The following is a 24,196-nucleotide window of genomic DNA, read 5'->3' as shown; positions in this document are numbered from 1 at the left end:
GCAATTGGTATCCATGGGAATTCCATTAGATTGTTGGAAGACCTGGTCTCCAAAAACCACAAATTAGATATTAATTGTCAATCAGAAACTCAAGCTTTTTTTTTGATGTCATCTTCAGAGTACAATTAGAATGTTTTTTTAATAAAATAATTTTGCAAATGACCAATGACAAGGTAAGTAAATTCATTTGTTCCATTTTTATTGGAAAAAGCAGCTGTCGATGATATAAAAAAGCCCGGACTTTAATTTATCGTAGGGAATGGGTGTGTATAAATTTGAAAAGTCGTAAGTTTTTAAGCTGTTGGTTTTGGTAAAATCTTGTGATTTCAAATTTTCAAAAAGTTCCTTGGAATTTTTAAGTATCCACATCTGAATTACACCACTTCTTGAATATATTGTTGCACAGTACTCTTGAAGTTTCTCCTTCACTAAGTACTGTTTTAAAATATATCTTAGTGAGGAGTAAATATAGAGGCTTGGTTGAACATATTACTGGAACCCGCTAAGGACTCTCATCCTGTTTCCACTGAGATTCATAAATCTACAGAACAGTGAAAAATTACAAAATTATTTTTACTTCTTTTTTTTTAACTGGAGAAATTTCAGATTTTAGTACAATTCTCTGTTATCCTTAGACTTTCAGTCAGGCACGGTATTCCCGACGTTACATATTTAGCGCACAAGCACTTGTTTCTGTAATAAATTTTTAACCCACGTGTTATTATTATACTATGGTGAAAATTTATTTCCGAAACAAGTGCATGTGATTTAGCGTCTAAAATTTACACAACTTTCATTCACTGTTGAAATACACCTGGCCACATGGGATAGAAAGTGGCGAATGTCAACGAGTGTAGCAAATATCCAATAACAGGCAAAAAAGCTGGGGCTTAAGTCGTCTCATCGTTGTCATATTACAACAATTTAAAGTCCCTGATTTTTTTTTAATTTCCTAAAATTTACACAACTTTCATTCACTGTGATGCCTAGGTCACATTTAAGCCGACACATTTTTCTGGTCCACATGATCGGCCGATACAGTATCGGGCGACACGTGGCAGTCACATGTTCCTAGGGACACCGTGACTTGGACAAATAACACAAAAAATCTTTTTTCTTTAGAATTCACCAAATTTTTTCATCTATATTCAGATAACAGGGCAAAGTTGAAAATGTGTGCAAAATTTTGTATGGAATTGCATAAAAATGACAAATGGTGCATATCTAAGCAGCAAATAATACTTTAGATTTCTTTATATCTTATGGATTAATTATTCAATTTCCGTTCAAAAAATTTATATCAATCCATGCATCAAAATTTTGTTTGTGTTAGTATCCTTATTTTTTTAATTTCTTCATCGCATTTTGATTTTAGAAAATTTATTCCACCACAACCGACTTTAAAAACTGACCGCCGATGGTCGCTAACTTCAATTGAAATAAAAAATTATAACTTGGACCGATGGTCGGCCGACAAAAAAAGAGGCCAAAATCGAGAACTAAAATGCCCATTTTTGCGCCTTGGTCGTTTTTGGAAATGTGACTGGGGTTTTACTGAAAGTCCAAGGATGAAAGAGAACTGTACAAAAAAATGCACCCCCACCCCACCCCAAGAAAGTGTACATTGTACATCATGAATTAGATATTATATTTATATTGGACCACAATGTTCTTTTTTCCCCATTAAGAATAATTACTGATTTATCTATTATAATCTCTAGTTAATTTTAAAGAAGCACTCAAAGGGAGACAAATCCATCTAAATTCGCATTCTCACTACACACATTATACATGGAGATGGAAAATCATCATACTTTAAAATGTATTTTATTTTTAGCTTTACATTTGTTATTACTTGTTTACAACCACAAAACTAATGTGAATGCAAAACTTTAGAACCCCTTCTAGATCTGAGCATATTATTTATAATAGAACTGTTTGAATTAGATTAAACTTTCAAAGCAGCAATTTCTGTAAATTCCAAATACTAGCTACACTATATATTTGCTGAGTTTGGATTCAATGTACATTGCACTAACATCAGCACAATAGCAATTATAGAAAATGTCATCAGAGAGAGAGAGAGAGAGAGAGAGAGAGAAAGAGAGTAAGAGAGGCCGTTTGGAACCTTATTAGCATTGTTAACCCTACCAGTATATGAAATTTTATATGATTAGGTCCTCAAGAGAGGGTTAAGGATGAAATCATGCAGTTGCAAAGTCAAAGTTATAAATTTTATAAACAAATATTTCTCTAATTTCCCCTTGGTCCTTGACTCCCAAATGAATTTTTAAAAGAGAGTAAATTTCACTTTTTTAAAAGGACATGAACTTTTTTTAAGATCTTAGCAGTATTTGTTTTAGATTTTTATTTAAAAACCAGGTAATCTTTTTTTAAAGATTCTGTCACAATGTCAAAAATATGTACTTTTTTTTTTATATTTTTGGCATAAAGTTTAAAAATTTACAATTGCTTAGGTAATTTATACTGAAAATAAAAATGTCTGCCTGGTTGAACAATTTCCATAAACCGGAAGTCAAGTTTGAGGGGAAATCAAAAATTGCATGTTTAACAAAACATTTGCCAATATTATGGAGTTTTACAAAAAGTGTTTCAAAAAATATGTACAATTTTTTTTTTTTATATAGAATTACACTGAAAATGGCATAAAGTCACATAATTAATTAAGCACCAATCAGAAAAACGGATTTTAAAAATACAAATCTTAAATATAATTTATATTGTAGAAATTTATTATTTACTTATGTTAATAAAGTTAAAAGATGAACATTTAACATTATTATCAAATTTCTAATCTTCTGAAAAGTGAGTTTAGCCTTACTTTATTCGCTTTTAAAAATCATAAGTTAAAAAAATCAAACATTTGTAGATTACTGCTTGTTGCGTTTCTTTTGCGTGTCAGTATATATTGTAGAAATTTATTATTTGCTTATACTGTAATCAAATGGAGTCAAAAAATATATGTCAATTAATCCATGCATCAATTGTTTGTGTTATGTATCTCTAAATGAAAAACAAATATATTTAAAGGATTAAAATTTATTTAATGTAGATATATATAGGTGAACATACATGTATCACAGATTTAACAAGTTTAAACATAATCTCTCAAACAGTTGTTTGACATTGGCCACAATTCCTCAAGTGAATTCTGTATCCTTAATAATGGTACAAAATTCTATGACTATAAATAAGTATCAGCACTTTAAAAGCAATAAGAATTTTCTGTGGCAAAATGATCAAGCAATTGCTAATAGTTCTTCTTTTCTGTCAATCCATTTAAACACAAAAAACACAACTGCTACAATTTTATGATACATTACAAACAAATTTATGGACTGACTAAAACCTGTCATTATTGTTTTCCTATCGAAGAAATTATTTGACTGAAAAATAGACAAGGCATATATCTTAGATAAACTTAACAATTATTTTACAAATACATGTACTAATAAAATTATTTCACCTGTGTATTTATTTATCATCTTCTGAAGTTGAAGGTTCAGAAGTTTGGAAGGATTTCAAACTAAATATTGTACTCTATACTTCATTAACTTCATGATTTTACACAAGCATATACACATCTTTTTTCTCTCTCTCATAACAAATCCACATTCTCAACAACTAAAAAAAAAACAACACCCCTCCCGGATCCCCCTATACATTTGAAGCAAGCTTTATCGAGTGCTGGTGTTAAATTGCATAAAATAAGCGGCTGTGGGTGGGTTTGTGTAAACTTCCTTATCCAGAAACTCTAAATGTCCTTTCTGTTCCTTGGCTAAACGACGATTTTCCTCCGCCTGTTGGCGTTCTAAATCCCGACGCTTACGCTCCATCTCGCGCTCCAGGAGCATGCCTGCTCGAGCGTTAGCATTTTGTTGACGCTCCCATTCTGCTTGTCTCAGATCCTCTTCCTGTTTTGCTCTCTGAATAAAAGATTAATCACAAACATTTTAAAAAATGGCCAACAGCTCAAATGATAAAATTTTATGTTACTTGAGTAATAAAAACAACAAAAAAGGAAAAGATTAATTTCTTTAAAACAGATCCATTCAACTTTTAACAATTTCACCTATTTAGGATCCAATGCACCAATTGTTTTGTTTGAGACTGATCAATAGCTAGATCTTATAGAGAGAACGATCATATGCATTTAACCTACTGTAAATTTCAATTGATAGATAAGTCAATGAAATATAATTTAAAATTAATCAATAGATCGACTTAAATGATCCTACCTCCTTCTCTTGTCTCTGGAGTTCTTGTTTCCTCCTGACGTCCTCCACCTGGGCTGGGGTCATCCCCTTCCAGCGGTCAGTGATGACCCTGTGGGGCCCGAATGCACTCTGTGCCACTGCGGGATTCTCTGTAAGAACATCTCCAAACACATGATTAGCAATCTCTGTCATGTTATCATCTAATTCCTGCTGTTTCTTCAATCTCTCCTTTTCATCTCTTTCTCTTGCCTAGAAAGACAAAAATATTATTTTAAAATATAAATTAATACATCTTCTTGTTTCTTAATATTCTCAGTGTCTAAAAATTACTAAATACAAATGAGAATGTCTTTCTATAAACCAGTCTAGTACATAAATCAACTGTGCAAAATTAGTTTTTAAGAATTAATTTAAATGCTATTGTACAAATATATGTTAGAGTATATGGTTTATGCACCAGAAAAGGCAACTTTAATACAAGTTAAAGAAAAATTGATTTTGTAACCTTCTTTTATTAGAGTTTTATGCTGATTCAATTCTCTCAAATGATTTAAGAAAATGGATAATTATGTTCAAACAAGTGTTTACTCTTTACTAATATGTTTAATTACCCAAAAGCTGACTACAAATTAAAAAGAATCTTTGACCTACCAGGGCATTGTTGTAATCTTTTGTAGCCACATTGATGGCTCGCCTACAATCCTCCTCAGCTTTAGCTAGTTCCATTGCCCTCTGATCTAGTTCCCTCATCTTCAACTCATACAGTCTGTCTGCAGTTTTCTGGTTCTTCTCAGCTTGATCCCGCTCGTCCTTCTGTTCTGTGGACCACTCCCTGAGCTGTTCCTGTTGGTACTTCCTTCTGGCCTTGCTATTTAGATCTTCACCTACAGAATTATATCAAACTTCTGGTATTTTTTGTTTGTTTAAAAAAAAAAAAGAACACGAAGCTGGACCTATAACTTTCTTGAAATATGATTTTGTTAGGAGAAATTCAAACTCACAAGCTTTCTGAATAGTTCAAACATTTGTCAATTTGAACTCTGTAAAAATGGCAATTGTGATGTCATGAACCTGTGAATTTTCCCGTATTTTCTTAAAAGGATGTAGAAGACCTCAATATTCAATGGATTTTTTTTAAAACAATAAATAACACAATCACCAACCACAAATATTTTAAGATTTCAAAGATCTTTACATCAACATTTCTAAAACTTATAGTGGTTGAAAATGATATACATTTACTTTTTCCAACCTAAAAAATAAAAGTACACAGTAAGTTACCTTCAAATTTCTGTAAACTTGAAACACCACATCTTGGATCGTCATCACTAACTCTGGCTGGTTTGTCTTTCTTGAGGTAGTCTGGATCATACAAATCAAACTCCCTGCGGCTATCTGGCTGCTGGTGCATCATACGGAACTCATTCATTGCTCTGTTTAATTCTCTCATATCTGCTTCTTGGCGTTTCTCTAACAACTGGGCAATTTTATCATTCCTTATAGCATCATGTGCTGAAAAAAAGGACAAATATTTTCAAATATTTTGATATTTATGAATAAACTTTTATAACTATTATTTCACTTTTTAATTTGTGCCAAATAATATATTTATTACAAATATATATGATATCTATTTACCAAATGCTAATTCTCTTTTCTTTTCAAAATCTTCATGTTGCTTCTTGTCTTTAGCTTGTTGTTCAAGTGCTTGCATGTCAACCTGTTAATATTCAAAACATATTTAAATTATGATGACCCTGTCAAACCTTCAAAAAATTTTAATTATCTTTTATATCAGAATATCGATCAACAGTTCAAATTAACATAGAAAAAAAATGGAAAAATATATGTTACTTTCACAAATATATTTTGAAGAGATTGTGATAGTAAAAGACACATTTCACACAATCTTTATAAGGGAACCCATACATGGACAGGCCCATATAGTAAAATAAATCTATGCAAACATCATATTTAAACCCTTAACCCAAACATGCATTTTAAAATTTATTGACAAGGGTGCTTAATCTTTGAATCAAGGATTTATTTTGGACATATTAAATGGTGCATAATGACAAAAATAAACTAAATTTATACGAGATGCAATTCAAGAGAATGTGCACAAGTGTCCAACATAGTGTTGGTAACCTGAAAAACTTACCCCGATGGTTCTACATTTAGCGTTGAAAATTCTTGATTTTCTCTCCTCTTCCATTTTCCGACGGCGTTCAATCGCCGCGGCTTCTTTATAATCTACTGGTAAATCTAATTTGTACATCTTTCTTCCTTTAGAAAAACACCAGAAATCAGAAAAAAATTCTGTGTCACTCTCCCTGCAAGCGTTGTCAAGTTTACGCCGTTGTCAACCGGAAGTTTACATGCTGCGGACCTATAAACTTTCGATTTACATTAGCATGTTTAAGTAAATTTATTTTTTATGTAAAATTTCTAGTAATATACTTAATTTTGTCTAATCTGATGATAAAGGATATGATAAAGCCATAATTTTTTGTTTTTTTAAAGATGTGTCATTTTCTGCGCACTTTAATGTACCGATCCCGATCAAAATTCGTTGCTGCACTAAAGACGAATAGAGTCCTATGTACCATGGCAGCTGTTGTAGCTAAATGTCACGTGTAAAACGGATAGATTACAAGTCTAATTTCTTATCGTAATGTAATTTAAAGGTTACATAGGATACAAATAGCATCCTTTCGTAAAAATTTAATCTTTTTCTATAAAAAAAAAAAATTATATTCATGTTAATAAATTGTTAATTTTTTCAATCAACTGAAATTTTAAAAATAGAGAGATTAGTACTAATTCGATTTCCCTCAAATCTACATAACTTATAATTATGCACTTGCTGGCTGTTTCAATCTTATTAGAATTATACCTTAAAATGTTTCGCTTTTTGTAAATCTTATATTTGTTTTTCTGTTGGCCACTTTATGTACTAGTATCCCTAAAACCCTTTTATCACATGAATTAATTAAGTAAAAGTCCGATCGATATGTTACGATTATAGTATAGAAATATAGTAGTATCGGATTCCATACGCCTTGGAAGAAATTTGAAAGTGGGGTCAAACTGAAAGGCGGGGTCGATAAACTAACAAAAAGGGGGATAAAACCCCATCCTTGTGGTTCTGACGCCTATGGAACCAGATCACAAAATAAACCTTAGTCACAAAAATGGAAAATAACTTTTTGAAATTATTTAGAGTAAAAAACTAGCAGTTTCGCAAAACAAAAAAGGAGCCTGTGAATTCCCTTGGGACACTTTAAAACCCTCTAAATCATTAAGTGGTACAGAAATTTTATATTTTCCACCAGTTCACACCATGCAAAAACAAAAACAAACAACTATGACTGTTAACCATTTGAAGGGGAAAAACAAAGAAAACTGTCATGATGTGAAGGTATAACATAAATATGTTCATGACTGTCATGGGAAAAGAATTTGATACGATATACGTATCGATCCCCTTAATCATATCTCCAATAACACCCCATCCCTTCTTGGGAATGAATATTTCTGTTCGTTTGAAATATTTCGCAACAATACATATGTAAACAGCCCTGCGCCCTTTCCATACTGAATTTGCTTTATGTGCCAATATGTGGGTATCATGATTGATTTGAACTGAATGCATGATGATGATGAATACCATAAGTTGCAAAGAAGCTATAGCTTTCATGATGGCCATGGATGAAAGTAATCATTTTTTCTTAGATGATACTGAAAAATTTCAAACTAAATAATTTGCGCAAGTTGAACCCCTTAATTTTTTTTATTATTCTCGTGAAATCAAAGGAAAGGTTGCAAGGATATGGAATTCCATTCTGGGATATCTATTTATTTTCCGTATACTACATGCACAATTTTTATGCCCCGCCATGAATATGGCCGGGGCATATAGTGTTTGTCATGTCCATCTTCCGTCCTTCCGTCCTTCCGTCACACTTTGCGTTTAGCTCTGTTCAAAGCTAAGTTTCAAAGAAACTATCCAAGATATTTTCATCAAACGTTATATGTTGATAAATATTGATGAGAGCTATGCAACTGCATCAACATTTTTTGACCTTGACCTTTCCGTTGACCTTGACCTCACTTTTCTTAAATTAGTGTTTAGCTCAGTTTTAAACATACCATTCTAGATAGTGTTATCAAACTTCACGTGTTGATACAAACTTGCACGGATGATGTATCTAGGGATGAACACTACAAGACTTGCTTCGGATGCTGGATCTGACGTACATTTTCCAGATGAGTGACCAGGTTAAAGTTTTTGGAGCAGGTTAATTCCTAAGGAACTATAAGCCCTACTTGGACCAAACTAGCATGGATGATGCATCTAAGGATGGATACTACCAGACTTGCTTCGGATGCTGGATCTGACCTACATTTTCCAGAAAAGTGACCAGGTTAAAGTTTTTGGAGCAGGTTCATTTCCAAGGAACTATAAGCCCTACCCAAACCAAACTTGCACGGATGATGCATCTAGGGATGGACACTACCAGACTTGCTTCAGATGCTGGATCTGACCTATATTTTCATTCCCAAGTAACTATAAGCCCTGCCTGAACCAAACTTGCATGGATGATGCATCTACTATAGATGGACACTACCAATACTTGCTTCGGATGCTGGATCTGACCTATATTTTTATTATCATCGTACTAGACTATAAGCCCTACGCTGAACCAAACTGTTGCTTTACTAATATATCCTCGGCGGGACATTCATGTCCTATGGACATATTTCTAGTTTTTAATATTATAGGGAGAATTAATTAATTCCGATCAATTAACAAATTTTGAACTGGTCATCAATTATTTTCTGATTATTTCCGATTTTTTTAGAAGAAAATTTTACATATACTATAGTTTTAGAAGAGTTGAAAAATATTGCAATTAATTTTGACAATACTATCACGAAAGAATATTTTATTTTGTGCAATTATCATCGGGATCGAGAGACAGCCGGAACTTTTAGGACGCCATCTATGCGCGCTAAAATGTTTACATTAAAAAAGGAAAACAAATGATCAAAATCGACGCTTAGATGACTGCAAATGCAAAAATTTCCATCAAATAGTGTATCATAACTAAGTTACAATGGCTGGATACCTAAAGTATATCGAGGTGGACAATTTTAAGTCCTACATAGGTGTACAAAGAATCGGACCCTTTGATCGCTTCACTGCAATTATTGGACCAAATGGATCGGGTATTTGATTTCTGGAATAATTTTGTACAATAACCTTTTCTTTTGTTTAAGAAGTTATCATTGCAAAATTAAATGACAGTGCAAGGAAAATCTATGGTCTTATTTTGACGCAAATTCTTGCACCTTTAATTTCAGTTCCAATGAGATTGTTTAGTTAAAAACCGTAATCTTTAGGAATGTTATCATTGCAGGCAAATCCAACTTGATGGATGCAATCAGTTTTGTCCTTGGAGAGAAAACATCAAATTTAAGATGCAAGAGAATGAGTGTTAGTATATTATTATAACATTTTGATACATGCAACTTACACAGTTTGAACTATCATTGCAATTGTAAGATTTTTCTTTGCATTTACAGGATTTAATTCATGGGGCACCTGTGGGAAAACCAGCTGCCAACAAAGCATCTGTCACTGCAGTGTATGTAAACTCTGCAAATGGGGAGGAGACACATTTCACTCGGGTTATCCATGGCTCTTCATCTGACCATAAAGTCAACGGAAAGGTAAAACTATCAACAATGTGTCCCAAGTTTTCTGGTTTCAGTCCTTCACATAAGTTTCTCTAAAATGAGATGGTTGGTTTTAGCAGTAGATTATAATTTTCAGTAAGTTATCTTGAAAAGTAAAGCCATTTTTGACTTTTGAGTTTTCTTATACATGTACCACTTTTGGTGTTGCATGTCTTTCGAGTTGAACAAACAAAAGTCACTCTTTGCTTTTACATAGAATAAGTTATACATTTTCCCTCTCTACTAAGGTTATAATTTGAATTCAAAATAAAATCCGATAAAAACATGATAAAGATAGCCATTGTGGATTGCAAGTTTCAGGGCTCCCGCTGGACCGAAAATATTTTTCGCCACTTTGCGCGACAAAAGGAAAGGCATACTTACATCTGATTTCTCGACAATGCAATGCACTTTCTCTTATTCAATTTTTTTTATTATGTTTATCACATTGTTTTAAAATAAATTTAAACAATAGCATCCATTTAAAAAGTTAATGTTGAATAAAATTACTTTTATATTGAATTGATATCTGCCAACTCTTGAAAGAAAATGTCCTCTTGTTTATAATTTTTTTTTAGCATGGGAAGGGGGATATGGGGGCTACAGACCTAGTAAAAATGTATGACATTTTTTAAAAATGGAAATTTTCCTCATTTCATTAATTAATTGTGAAAAGAAGTAATTAAAAAGTAATGAAAGTTAGGTTTAAAACTTGACTTTATGACTTTTATTTATTTAAACAACTTGGAATCTAGGGTTTAATATGCAAGGTAATGTATGTGTTATTTCAGTGTAATTTACTAACATATTCTGTAACAACACAAATTTCTTTTTCAATCTTTGTCAGTTTAATGGTAAATGGACACATTTTTCAATTTTCATTAGGTAAAATTTAAAGCCATTCTCAGAGTTCTTGAAATATTTTTTCCACTGTCAGTCATTTGGACTGACTGCCACAGGAAGTTTGTCGGTCCAGACAGATTTCTATCAGTCCAACAGAATAATAAAACATAATTTTAAGATTGTTTCCCTACTTTCGGTTTTAAAAAAAATGATGTACATAGATCCAGATTTTGTTGATAAAAATCTTTTATTTACTAACTTCATTTCCTAATAACACTTTATCCCCCTTGTTTAATCAAAATAATATTTTTTTCAAGCAATTATGTAACCCTTTACTGCTCCAGGCTAGTTTCCTAGTCAGCTGTGTACATAAGAATAATTTATACATGTATTTCATTTTGCACTCTCAGCTGCATTAAATAAACAAAGGGACTTGTATACATTTAAACAAAGGAACTTATAGGACTAGAAAATTTTGATGGTACATCACTTTTCGCCACTTATGAATTTAGCTTTTGAAAAAAAATCGCAATTGTGGATTGTAAGTTTAAAGAAAGTATATGATGAAATATTGCAGAGTGTGTCTGCTCAAGACTATGCCAATGAACTGGAAAAGATTGGGGTTCTTGTCAAATCCAAGAATTTTCTGGTGTTCCAAGGCACAGTGGAGAGTATAGCTATGAAGAATGCTAAGGAAAGAATGGCCATGTTCGAGGAAATCAGCAGGTATCTCATCTGAACACAATTATATCAACAGTTTGAATATCAGTCATGTAAACATTTTTTCATCAATTTCTACATGAACGTGGTATTAACTGTTAATAACTTTTATTAGCTTGCTAGAAATTTTCTCGAGTTTCATGAGAGCTTAGCTATAAAAATTTCTTGCAGTGAATTCCTTTTACAAAGATGTGTCTATAATGACAGATCAAATAAAAGGCATGATCACAAAAATTAATTGTCGCGAACTAATTTATTCCCTGGTAAATCACAAAAAAAGGTATTTGGAAGGTTACTTTTAAGGTACTTGTACAGGACCATGAAAAAAATTTTAATTTGAAGTAATTGTTATAGATCTGGTGAGCTGAAGGAGGAGTATGATAAAGCTAAAGCTGAGATGAACAAAGCTGAGGAGGACACCCAGTTTAACTACCACAAAAAGAAGGGCATCGCAGCCGAGAGGAAGGAGGCCAAGATGGAGAAGGATGAGGCCGAGAGATATCAGAGAATAAAGGAACAAATTGTAAGGGGACTTCTCAAAATTTTAAAAAAAAAAACATATGATAATGTCTTGAATGAATACATAAAAAGAATACAGGAACAAAATATTGGGTACTTCGCAAAAGTTAAAATAAACTAAGATGATGATATCTTAAAAGAATAAATAGATAAAAAGGATAATGGAACAAATTGTAGGAGACTTTTCAAAAACTTATAAAGAAGTAAAAGTGTAAATTGATCTTTAGAAAATAAATTAGGTAAATAAAGTTTTATACTTAAAAAAAAATTCCTGTATTTTACATTAGAATATGAATATACATGCACATTGCAAAGTTAAACATCCAATAAAGAGATGGCTAATATGTTTACTGTACATTAATTTAGATTAATAGCTTTGACTTATCTTCCCCTGTATTATATTTGTAGGCAGAGAAGCAGCTGGAGTTACAGCTGTTTAAGCTGTACCACAATGAAGCAGAGATAGACGAGCTGGCGGATGAGATGCAGAAGAAGACAGCTCAGGTGGAGAAAGAGAACAGAAAGAGAGAAAGAATAGAGGACGAAATAAAGGAGAAAAAGAAGGAGCAAGGAAAAGTGGCCAGAGAATTAACCAAAGTGGAACAATCCATCAAAGAGTCAGTAAGTGGAAGGCTAAAGCAGAAAGAAATTTATCTGTGGTGCGGGCTTCATGCATGTACATAAAGCTAATTATAAAATTAGCTAGGTGTCTTTTAGCATAAAAAAGATTTTTTTTCATTTTGAAATTAAACTTGTTTCTTGAATTTGTACTGTAAATTTATTTGATATTTGAAGTAGAAAAGAGATTCAATGAGCAATAGACAAAATACTATTATTATCATGAAATTACTATTGTAGAAGATCATTAAAAATAAATTTACAAGGATAAATAAGTTATTTGTGGTGAACCAACTTACATGTACGTTAAATGAATTTTGATATTGTAGGAAGTAGAGTTGAATAAGAAGAGACCACTGTACATTAAAGCTAAGGAGAAAACTTCCCACATGATCAAGAAATTGGATGCAGCAAAGTAAGTTTTCCCTTTCAACTAACATGTAAAATAAATAGTGAAATTTTACAATTTTTAAGATATGTGCAATTTTCTTCACGGGAAGTTATCTTATGAAGTTGTATTTCTTTGCATCAGGAAATCACTGAAGCAAGCCAAAAAGAGCCACGAGAACCATGAAACAGAGGTAAACAGGAGAAAATTAAGAGTTGGGGCTTAGAATTAAATAATTTAACTTTGAAATACATGTGTAAGATCTTTGAAGATTTTAATATTTTAAATGATACTTACATAAGAACACTGCATTTTTTTGTGATTTTAATAAGATACATGAGATGGAGAAGGAATTGGAGGAAGTGGAGAAGAAACAACAGGAGTTTGAGAATCAGATAGAGGAGGAATCACAGTCCCAGGGTAGAGACCTGGACCTGGAAGAAAATCAGGTAGACAGGCTCAGTACAGGTACATTTAGATACAGCTCAAGGAGTGAACTTCTGAACTCTGTTGAAATATGGAAGAAACTGTATCTCTTGTATATACTGTATACAGGGTTATTTTCACCCTGTGTTATTTTTACTCTTTTAATATACTTGCCAATAATATTGCCCCATTTTAAATTCGCTCATTCACAATTTAGTTATAGAAATCATGCTCTGTTCTTTGATTTAGCTTCGTTTAAAATTTGCTCATTTGTGACAAGGGCAAAAGGGGGCAAAAATAAAGCATGGGTGGAATTTCCTGTTTACAGTACATTTGTATTTCATTGCAACTTGCACATGTTAGTATTTTGCTTCCAAAAATGATTCTCATTCTTCACTAAAAATGTAATTTGTTATCGCATATAGGACCAAATAAGGGGAAAATCCAGAATCCTTTTTGATTCTGAAAATTTTTTTTTAAATATTCCTTTTTGATTAAAAAAAAAGGCCATTTATTATCTGTATCTGAAGTGTTTTCTTCCTCTTCAGCTTCAAGAGTATCACAGATTAAAAGAAGAAGCAGGTAAGAATGCTGCCCGCTACATGCAGGAAATGGACTCCATCACCAGAGAACAGAAGTCCGACCAGGATCGCTTTGACAATGAAAATCGTAAAAAGAACGAACTGATAGCGAAGATCAAACAGAAGGAAAATGAGATGGAGGAAAACAGGAAGAGGGTAGAGAAGCTGGATGATTACATCAGGTTAGTTGGAGTCTTGAATTGAACATTTCTGAGAAGATTGAGTGTCATTTGGAATGCTACATGAAATGAATTCAACGTCTAAAGTGTTTAAAAGTTTCTCATTGACAGGAGAAAATTTTTTTGTAAAAGGAGTTTTAACACCCTCTCCAAATATTATTTTCAATAGGGGAAAAAATGTTAAACTTTTAATGGTAACAATTTACACCCTGTATGAAACATTTGTCTGTCTATCATTTTTTGCATTGAATACTGGGGAAAAGTTTCTCAGATTTTGTAATACAGAGGACTAAAAAAAAACCTCAATATTTTTATTACACAGGTCCAGTGAAACAGCTGTTGCTGATCTGAAGAGGTCAGAGGCCGAACTATCTGAGCAGGTGGAGATGGCAAATGTTAGAATCGGAGAAATTAACGAAGAAATGGCCTCGATCTTAGAGCAGCTTGGAGAAGCTAAAGTAGACAAACATGAATCGTCCAGGGCCATAAAGAAGAAGGAACTGCTGGAAAACCTCAAGCGACTATTTCCAGGAGTGGTCAGTATATAAGTTAGAAGTTAGACTTTTTTTCACAGGCAGAGATACTTGTTGTATCCATTTAAGAGTTTTTCCAAAGATGCCTAATATCAGAGTTTCATGTACATGACAAAATGAATATTTCATCATGTTTATAAAGTCTAAAAATCACTCTGCTGATAAAAAGAAAACTTGCATTTGTATGAAAAAATTAGTGTTGGCAACGAGTACCCGGTTAACCGGTAAACCGTCGAACGATGCGAGTATCGGTTAGTAAAACTGATATTCGGTTACTCGGATAAAAATACATCTTATAAAATAAATGAATAAAAAATAAAATTTTAATTTGTTTTTAAGCGTATGTATAAACATATCTCTAAAATTTACCGTTAGATTTAATGATCTTGTGTTTCACTAATACGATCAATTCGTTTTGATTAGTTAACACAATTAATTGCAATTGATACCTTTGATTGCCGGCAGGTTATACAAGTTTTGAAGACCTCATTAAAAAATTTAACAAGATGCCGTCAAAGATATATATAGCTTGGAAGTATTTAAAAGAACAGCTGATTTGATACCTGTAAAATGTAATTTATGTGAAATGGAGTTAACGTGTACGGTAGTGACTTCAAATATCTAGATAATTATTCTCCTTGATCATGACATAATAATATATATCGGGAGTCAAAAAGTTAAAGGTGATGAACGGCATTGTAAAATAGCGAGAAACATTGAACATTTTTTTTCTTCTGATTTAATTAATTTTTTTTATTATTAATACACGTATCAAAATTCTTTCAAGATAGTGCGTGCGTAGATATCTTTAAGCATTCACAATATATTTGTGTTTTATTACTACCGATGAAAGGATGAGATAAATGATAGATATGAATATGAATAAATCATCCGAGTAACCGGGTACTCGATCGGAAGATTGAACGAGTAACCGGTTACAAAAAATCGTCCGATTTGCCAACACTAGAAAAAATGCTTTCTTTGTCTTAAATTGGTGAAAAAAATATTTGATTTTAAATGCAGCATGGAAGACTGATTGATCTTTGTGAGCCAAGCCACAAGAAATACCAGATCGCCATTACTAAGGTGCTGGGGAAGTACATGGATGCCATTGTGTGTGACACGGAGAAGGCAGCTAAGGACAGTATTCAGTATATGAAGGACCAGAGAATTGAACCCGAGACCTTCCTACCGTTGGACTACCTAGATGTGAAGCCTGTTAATGAAAAATTAAGGTGAGGTTGCTTAGTCCTGTATGAAAGTAAATTTAATTTTGGCATTCATAGTTTTGACAGTAAATGGAAACCAACTATTATTCACTTCATCTTTTATTCACAATTCTTCAGTTTGGGATAAATCCACAATGATTAATTTTTGGAACCATCATCTACTTATACAAAGCAAAATAAATGCTTCACAACGATTAATATTCATGAGTTAAAGTAGTTTGCGAAACTCGCAGATATTTCTTGCACGCTAATAAAATGTTGGTTTACAGTATAGTGTATTTGCTTTATATGATGTGAGGGAAAAGAGAAAACAAAGTGAATTTACTAAAAAAAAAATTCTTTCAGTCATATAAATGATCTGTTCTGAATATTTATCCATTTAAATATTTGTAACTACAGAGAAATTCAGAAGCCTCGGAATGTGAAGTTGGTTGTGGACGTGATTCGATATGATCCGCCCTCCATTAAGAAGGCCCTGCTGTTTGCCTGTGGTAATGCCCTGGTGTGTGAGTCAGTGGAGGATGCTAGATATGTGGCCTTTGGAACACATGAGAGACACAAAGTATGAAGAGATTTTCACAGAATTTTAGGAATACAAACAATGACTTTATGTTTTCAAAAGTGTGATTGATTTCATCTATCAAATTTTTACTTTTTTTGCGGATCCATTAAAAAGTAAATTTCTCTTTCATCTTTTCAGTCTGTGGCTTTGGATGGAACTCTCTTCCAAAAATCAGGAGTCATATCTGGAGGTGCTAGGTAAAAATTCACTATTTTCAATGATAACTAAGAATTTAAAGAGTTTGTAAGGTTGTAGAAATAATGACCTGTTAATGTACAATACTACATTTTACACGTTCCTCTTTAGTGACCTGAGGGCTAAGGCCAGGCGCTGGGATGAGAAACAGCTGGGACAGCTGAAGAGCAGGAAGGAGAAGTTGACAGAAGAGCTGAAGGAATGGGTGAAGAAGAAGAGGAAGGAGTCTGAACTCAGTACCATGAGGTCTCAGATCAAGGGATACGAGACTCGACTCAAATACTCAGTCACGGACCGAGACAACTTGGTGAGTTTATGTGTTGAAATGGAAGTTGTTTTATGTGAGAAATGTTGAGTAGATTGTTAACTAATATGTAAAATCATTTTTGAATTTTTGTTTCAGCTTAACAAGCAGTTGTCACAGAACGAGAGAGATCTAAGTATGTACAAGCAGATGTTGGAACAGTATGATGTAAGTACATAAATGTTCATGTTTGTAGATTGATTTTCATTTGCTGAAAAACAGCATTTGGGGGTAGGGGAAGGAGCATACAAATAGTCATTCCCAAAATGTTTTGAATTGTTTGTGATTGTAAAAGGGGCATGATTTTAATTGTGTTTTGCTATTTTCAGCCTAGAATGCAGGAGATAGAGAAGAGGATGATGGAAAGAGGTCAGCAGATGAAAATTCTGAAGGAGAAGATGAACAGGGTGGAGGATGAGGTGTTCCGAGACTTCTGTCTCATGCTAGGGGTCAGCAACATCAGGTAGGGAAATCAGAAATCAAATTGGGGGAAAATGCTAGAGAACAGCAATATCAGGTAGGGAACTGGGAAAAGACTTCTGTCTATGCAAGGAGTCAGCAACATCAAGAAGGGAGTGGATAATTTAAAAATCACAGAAGAAAAGAGAGAATTAAAAATCAGATTGGCAAAAGAATATAGGGAAACAGATTTAGAAAATTATCAGGTAGGGAACTGGGGGAGACTTCTGTTACATGTTAGGGGTCAGCAACATCATCATGCACTGTATGATTTGCTATCAACATTTTAATTTTGTGCTACAGACAATTTGAGGAGAGGGAGTTGAGGTCTCAGCAGGAAAGGGCCAAGAAAAGACTGGAGTTTGAGAACCAGAAGTTCCGCCTACAGAACCAGATTGAGTTTGAGAGATCAAGAGACACAATAGGTAAAAGAAAAAAAATCTGTACAGAGAGAACTGGCATAGACTTCATAGATTGTAATGAATAGATAAAAAGATAAATGTTGTAAAAAGCATTTTGATTGCAATTTGGAATAGTGGTTAATTTAGTGGTTTAAAATTATTTCTTCAAGTTACTTAAGATCAGCAAGTGGGAGAGGTAATGGTCATATATTGCTAGATAAAGGTAATTGCAAAGAATTGATAAGTGATGAAACAGAGAACTTGTGAATGAAATTAATTTGTAAAATTAACTACATGTACATTCCTATAATTTCAGCGAATGTGAGGAAATGGGAGGCAGCTGTGAAGAATGATGAGAAGGAGTTGGAGAAAGTAAAGAATGACGAGGCCAGGCATATGAAGGTGAGAATAGAGAGATTAGCCATTCCCTGATGTTCATGTTTACTTAAAATTACTCAGGTTCAGGGGGAAAAACATTGATCTCAAACTCTGTAACCTTTTTAACGACGTTCGATCTTGATATTTAAAGTCTTAAACTTTTATTGTCAAGTATATTTTTACTTTCTACATACATAGCTTAATTAAAAATCATACCAAGATATGGAGGTCAAAGCACTTTGACTACAGATTAAATATGAGTTTTTGCACTGAAATCTATGGTTTAAAAAAAATTACATCTTCAACGTTTTCCCTCTAATATTTTTATCCAAATAAAGCATGGAACAAAATAAAACTATTAGTCTATTTTAAAAAGGACACTTGAAAATTGCGACAAGGTAAAAGTTTCAAATTGCTACGCATAATCAATTATTTGACCTTTCTGCACTCACAAAATGCGATTTTTCTGGCATTGAAAATTTAATAAGCAAGAAAATTATTTTAAAGTCTTAAACTGTTGCTGAATTTAAGCAGATAGGTCAGAGTTATCTTAAATATTCAGAAAAGAAAACCAAAAGTTGGGGTATATGATGGAAGTTTTTTTAAAATTAATTTTCTGTTAAAATTGTACATTTTTTTTCTAAACTTTAAATATATTTACATATTTGTCATAATTTGCAAGAATTCATAAGTAATTGCAATAGAATTGATTAGGCATAACACATTTCACTGCAAAAAAACAGCTTTGTGTGCAACCAGCATGGAAAAATAGGAATCTAAAATTTACAGTACTCTATAAAGTTTGAAAGGAATAAATTGATAATTTTCTTCTAAAAAAAACCTTCTGCCACAAAATATAGTCCCTGGCTTAACCCTTCTTGAATGGAATTTAATTGCGGTTTTTGCAATGGATATAGTTTAATTTGCACTGTAGAATCTAAATTCAACGTTAAAACTTAAAAACGATGCAGAATATTAGAAATAAACGTCCAGACCAAATTTGACTCAATAGCACAGGATCGAACGTCCTTAAAAGAGCATTCTTTATCTAATATAAAATACACTGAACAAGTTTTACATAAGCTTGAAATTATATATCTTGATGATAAATTGAAACGAAAATTGATGTGAAATTATTGGTTACTAGTGATGAAAAGAGTCTCTCACTTAAAAAGTTGGGTACAGAAAATCTACATGGTATTTTAAAAAAGAGAAAAAGAAAAGATCTTTTTCATATGTTATGAATTGTAACTTTTAGATCATAGAAGAAGCCATGGATCAGCAAGAAAGAGCCAAGAGACAGAGAATAACTTTAAAGTCTCAGGTGGATGACTTAGAATCAGAAATCAGTGAGATTAAGAAGCGCATGAACAACCAGCAGAAAGAGGTGGCCAGTGCCCAGAAACAGATTACAATGGTGGAGACCAAGCTAGAGCAGAAACGAGCTGATAGACACAGTCTACTTAAAGCCTGCAAGGTAAATCTTGTAGAGGGATGGATATCTTTTAAGTCAATATAAATGGCAGAAATAAAGGTGTTAAGTAAGGGGCTCAACATGGAAAAAATCCAGAGCATTGCCCTTTGGCTTATATTTACACTAACAAAATTTTAAGAGAGAAAAAGGAAAAGAAAAAAATATGGTTTTCAGAGTAGTTTAATAGTTTAAGTCTCAGATATCATTATTAAAGTGTCATTTATACAGGTGTATTCTATTGGTTTCAAGAAAAACGACAATGCTATGGAGATATTTGTGATGCATGTATTATCTTAAAAACGTAATCACCCCAAACACAAAATCACACAGATTAGTATGCACAGTTTATGATATATGGCCATTGTTCCCCTACAGATGGATGACATTCGACTTCCAATGAGGACGGGGACTATGGATGACATCAGTCGAGAAGACGAGCCGTCCAGTCAGCCTGACGGTGGTAGTCAGTCCACCACAGAGACGCCACTGGACAGTATGAGTTCTCAGGGACAGCGGGCAATATATGCTAAAGAGGCACAGATACAGATTGACTACAGCTCACTGGACGATGATCTTAAAGAGGTCGGGGTGCTTACCAATCAATGTTTTGAAAAATTTAATAATTGTTAACTACTTTTGGAATTCTTTTTAAATAGGGAAGTATTTTATGATGGTTAAAGTTAGTATGAATTAACTGAATTTTGTACATTTTGTGTTTGTAGTTGGATTCTCAAGACGATGTGAAAAAACAGACCGAGGTCATGACAAAAGCTTTAAGTGACATGAATTCTAACCTGAATCGAATTAATGCACCCAATATGAAAGCTGTAGAAAAGTAAGTTTCACAATATAATGAAATTATGAAAACAAAATAAAATTGTGAATTTCAAAATGAAAAAAAGAATTTTAATTTTGTAAAATATATTTGTAAATACTTAAAAGTTAAAATACAACATTGGAAAAAATTTGTTTTTCATGTGATTATTGAGAGTTTGAAAAAGTATTGTTTCTGTTGCCAAGGTTGGATGGTGTGAGAGAAAGATTCCAAGAAACCTCAGAGGAATTCGAGAATGCTAGGAAGAGGGCTAAAAGAGCCAAACAGGCCTTTGAGAAAGTCCGTAAAGAAAGATATGACAGATTCATGCACTGTTTTGAGCATGTATCAACACGAATTGATGAAATCTACAAGGTTTGATCTCTTATTCCATTCAATAGGTTATTAAATTTCAAATTTTATCAAAAGTAATTTATATTTGTCATTGAAATGTTTATTCAATAGAGTTTAAAAGGAATTGGCTATTCTTGGCACTGAAAAATTCACTGTCAGAAAATGAAAAGGCCTTATTCATATTCCTGTTCGTTATACACCATTGCTCTGGTGTCTTGTAAATTTGATGACAATAAGATTTTTTTTTCCCCAAAATGCATTTAGGGCTCAATGTTGTATACATTTAACTGCAGGCTTTAGCCAGAAATCAGAGTGCCCAGGCTTTCCTGGGACCAGAGAACCCAGAGGAGCCGTATTTAGACGGTGTCAACTACAACTGTGTGGCCCCGGGGAAGCGGTTCCGACCCATGGACAACTTGTCTGGGGGAGAGAAGACAGTGGCAGCCCTAGCGTTACTGTTCTCAATTCACAGGTGGGTTAATCCGCAACATATTCACTGAGTTTCTGATTATTTTAGTAAATGGATAAATGTTTAGTACTGTAGTAATCTTGTGACAAAATTAAGTTTAACCTTGTATATCATGATCATGTTGTAAAAAGATGCACATCTATTACTAGAATAGTTAATACTGATATTGAAAATATGCTGTTGATCTAACTTGGTCACTTAGTTGAAATTCTGTTGAATTTTCCAGTTACCAGCCTGCACCCTTCTTTGTGTTGGATGAGATTGATGCTGCTCTAGACAACACCAATATTGGAAAGGTAATGCTTTTTGTTGAAACACTTTGTGTTACTGTTATGAAATTTTTTGCAACTGCTTTTTCAAGTTTTAAATAAAAGTAAAATGTGAATCCTCATCTTATATGTCCATAATTAACCATGTTGACAAGTGCCTGATGTTGAAAAACCATGATCAGATATGGCAGAGTTGAATTTCCATCTTATTTGAATAGTCTTTTCGCTGGAGAAATTTTACAGCAGTGCCATTGAATCATTTTGTTTTACAGGTAGCTTCCTACATTTGTGAGCAATCCAGAAATTCATTTCAGTGTATTGTGATTTCACTGAAGGAAGAATTTTATAATAAATCTGACGCACTCATAGGGATTTATCCAGAGGTATGAACAGCAACTATGTGCCTAAAATTAAACTATTTCACACATTCATTTTGTAAGAATGTAAGATAAAGATGCTCTCAATGAATTCAGAATTTAGAAAACTTGTATATTTTCCATTGTATACCGTATTTGGCCGAGTATAATACGCATTGATGTAAAATACGCAACCCCCTTTTTGAGTCTGAAACTGGGGAAAAAAGAGGAGCCGTATTATACGCAACAGAAAAATTTACTAAGTGATGTTCTGAACTATGAAAATCACGGTAATTTGTTACGAAAATCGGCGCGAGGATTAGGTGTCAAAAATTTAATGAACACACTTTTTTTAAAATACACACTTTATAACTTTCTCTTAATCCTGACATTCCGTATCTCGGCAATCTGGAGAAAATTATTTATTCATTTATTTCAACAAAGCACAAGATAATGTTGCGTAAAACTATTAACAGATTTTTTTAAAGAATAGTTACGGTGATTTTGAAATTATGCGTCGCCATATTCTTAGATGAAATAATTTTATTTTAACAAAGCAAGAGATATTGTCAATGTTTTATCAGTTGTCATATTTAATTTTGGTTCTAATAATCATGCTAAAATTATCTTACAATATTTTAACAGGAAACGAAATTGAAACATCAAAGTATTTATTTCTTTAACAAGACTACGATTTTCCTCTTTGAATCTTCACGGATATCTTATTTTCTAAATGATACCACTTTTATTAAAAGTTTTAGCATAATTTATATTTCATTTCTCATCTCTCAATTATCTAAACAAGAGGCCTATAAGTATAAGATAAGGTAAAATTACATTTAACAAGTGTTTAATTGTTTAAGTGCCGTAATCAACACATGCTCACCATGCTCAAACATACGAAAGGTCATAAACCAACCCCCAATTTTTAACAAAGAAAATAATCACAGCAATTAACATGGCAGTAAATAATCAGTGCTCTAACTGTAAAAACATTGCTTTGGAGTCGGTAGACAATTAATTGCCCCGAGGGGTGTTGATAGGTAATTATCATTTGACCAGCGCACGTGTGTCACAACATTGGCTTCCTTTCATTGGGACGTATTGAGGGGTGTTAATATTGTTGCAGATTATCACTGAGTTATTTAAACCTAAAATTAATATTTATTTTATTGTATTTCATTAAAAAATGATTTATAACTTTGTCTGGCAGATAAGGTGCATGTGCACTTTCATTCCGGAAGCACGTGACATAGCTATGAGTGAACGTCTAAAAATAACATCGGTAATGGCGGCCTCCTCGGAGACAATCAACATGCAGCTCAAATTACTTTTAACTTACTTTTTCATGTTATTTGGGCATAAAAAGGTTTTGAAAATGACATTTATAAGAAGCATACCTTCCAACAATAACTTTCCGAAGTTTAAAATATGGCAATTAACAAACGAAATTGCATGTGTCTCTAGATAATACTACGGTATGTACGTATGATAGCCGTGTTGCACACAGAAAAACTTCATAATCCCATTGTGATGTAAATACGCATCCCTTTCTCACAGAAATTTATTTTAGGAAAAAAGTGCGTATTATACTCCCCTAATTACGGTATTCTGAATTTAGAAAATTTATGTATTCTTCAGTGTGTGAAAATCAATGGTGGTTATTAAATCTTTTCCAGCAAGGGGATTGTGTTATTAGTAATGTGTTGACCCTTGACCTCAAACAATACCCAGAATCCCATCAGGATGAAGAGGGACATCAGGGGGTTCATCGCTGAATAGGGTCAACTAGAGGTACATCACAAACTGCAGCTACCCATGGAAAGCCTCACACTGCCAATATTGTTTGAAAGAAAAATTCTTAACATTGACAGTGTTTTGATTTATACTAGGTGTACGTTTTGACATTATGTGAAACTTATTTGTTGTCAATTTATGAAGTATTATCAAATAGAGAGAATTTTTTGTATAATTCATTGTCAACAGTGCATTTACATGTACTTCTTGGAAAAGAATTCTCCATATGAATTTTTACTGAAGTATTCATTCATCAAAAAATTATAATGTATTCTTATATTTTATGTGTTATGATCTGAGAAATTTATCATGCATAACATTTTAGTCTTGCTTCTTTGTTGTATTTAT

The 24,196-nt window shown here is 32.9% G+C and overlaps 2 protein-coding genes across 2 annotated transcripts; one reads left to right on the top strand and one right to left on the bottom strand.

Annotated features, from left to right (window-relative positions):
• Positions 1-3,044: 3,044 nt before the first annotated feature.
• Positions 3,045-6,616, bottom strand: LOC134255089 (RIB43A-like with coiled-coils protein 2). The gene is made up of 6 exons (XM_062737602.1): positions 6,400-6,616; positions 5,877-5,958; positions 5,520-5,750; positions 4,890-5,122; positions 4,260-4,487; positions 3,045-3,947 (listed from the first exon to the last, which is right to left on the bottom strand). Exons 1-6 carry the CDS (start codon positions 6,514-6,516, stop codon positions 3,699-3,701), a joined length of 1,140 nt encoding a protein of 379 aa, XP_062593586.1. The 5' UTR covers positions 6,517-6,616; the 3' UTR covers positions 3,045-3,698.
• A 2,597-nt stretch (positions 6,617-9,213) lies between these two features.
• Positions 9,214-24,169, top strand: LOC134255092 (structural maintenance of chromosomes protein 1A-like). The gene is made up of 27 exons (XM_062737605.1): positions 9,214-9,470; positions 9,662-9,738; positions 9,828-9,974; positions 11,401-11,549; positions 11,898-12,066; positions 12,471-12,683; positions 13,010-13,095; positions 13,213-13,261; positions 13,401-13,517; positions 14,043-14,257; positions 14,577-14,790; positions 15,811-16,022; positions 16,416-16,578; positions 16,717-16,775; positions 16,885-17,080; positions 17,177-17,245; positions 17,407-17,540; positions 17,840-17,961; positions 18,254-18,339; positions 19,574-19,792; positions 20,165-20,371; positions 20,512-20,624; positions 20,810-20,978; positions 21,251-21,429; positions 21,653-21,722; positions 21,968-22,078; positions 23,731-24,169. The coding sequence occupies exons 1-27, from the start codon at positions 9,359-9,361 to the stop codon at positions 23,827-23,829; spliced, it is 3,756 nt and encodes a 1,251-aa protein (XP_062593589.1). The 5' UTR covers positions 9,214-9,358; the 3' UTR covers positions 23,830-24,169.
• The last annotated feature ends 27 nt before the right edge of the window (positions 24,170-24,196 follow it).

The sequence above is a fragment of the Saccostrea cucullata genome, unplaced genomic scaffold (assembly GCF_032062105.1).
Source record: "Saccostrea cucullata isolate Sc308-1 unplaced genomic scaffold, CSIRO_AGI_Scuc_v1 ctg1036, whole genome shotgun sequence".
NCBI lineage: Eukaryota > Metazoa > Mollusca > Bivalvia > Ostreida > Ostreidae > Saccostrea > Saccostrea cuccullata.
This window is presented reverse-complemented; position numbering and strand designations above follow the sequence as displayed.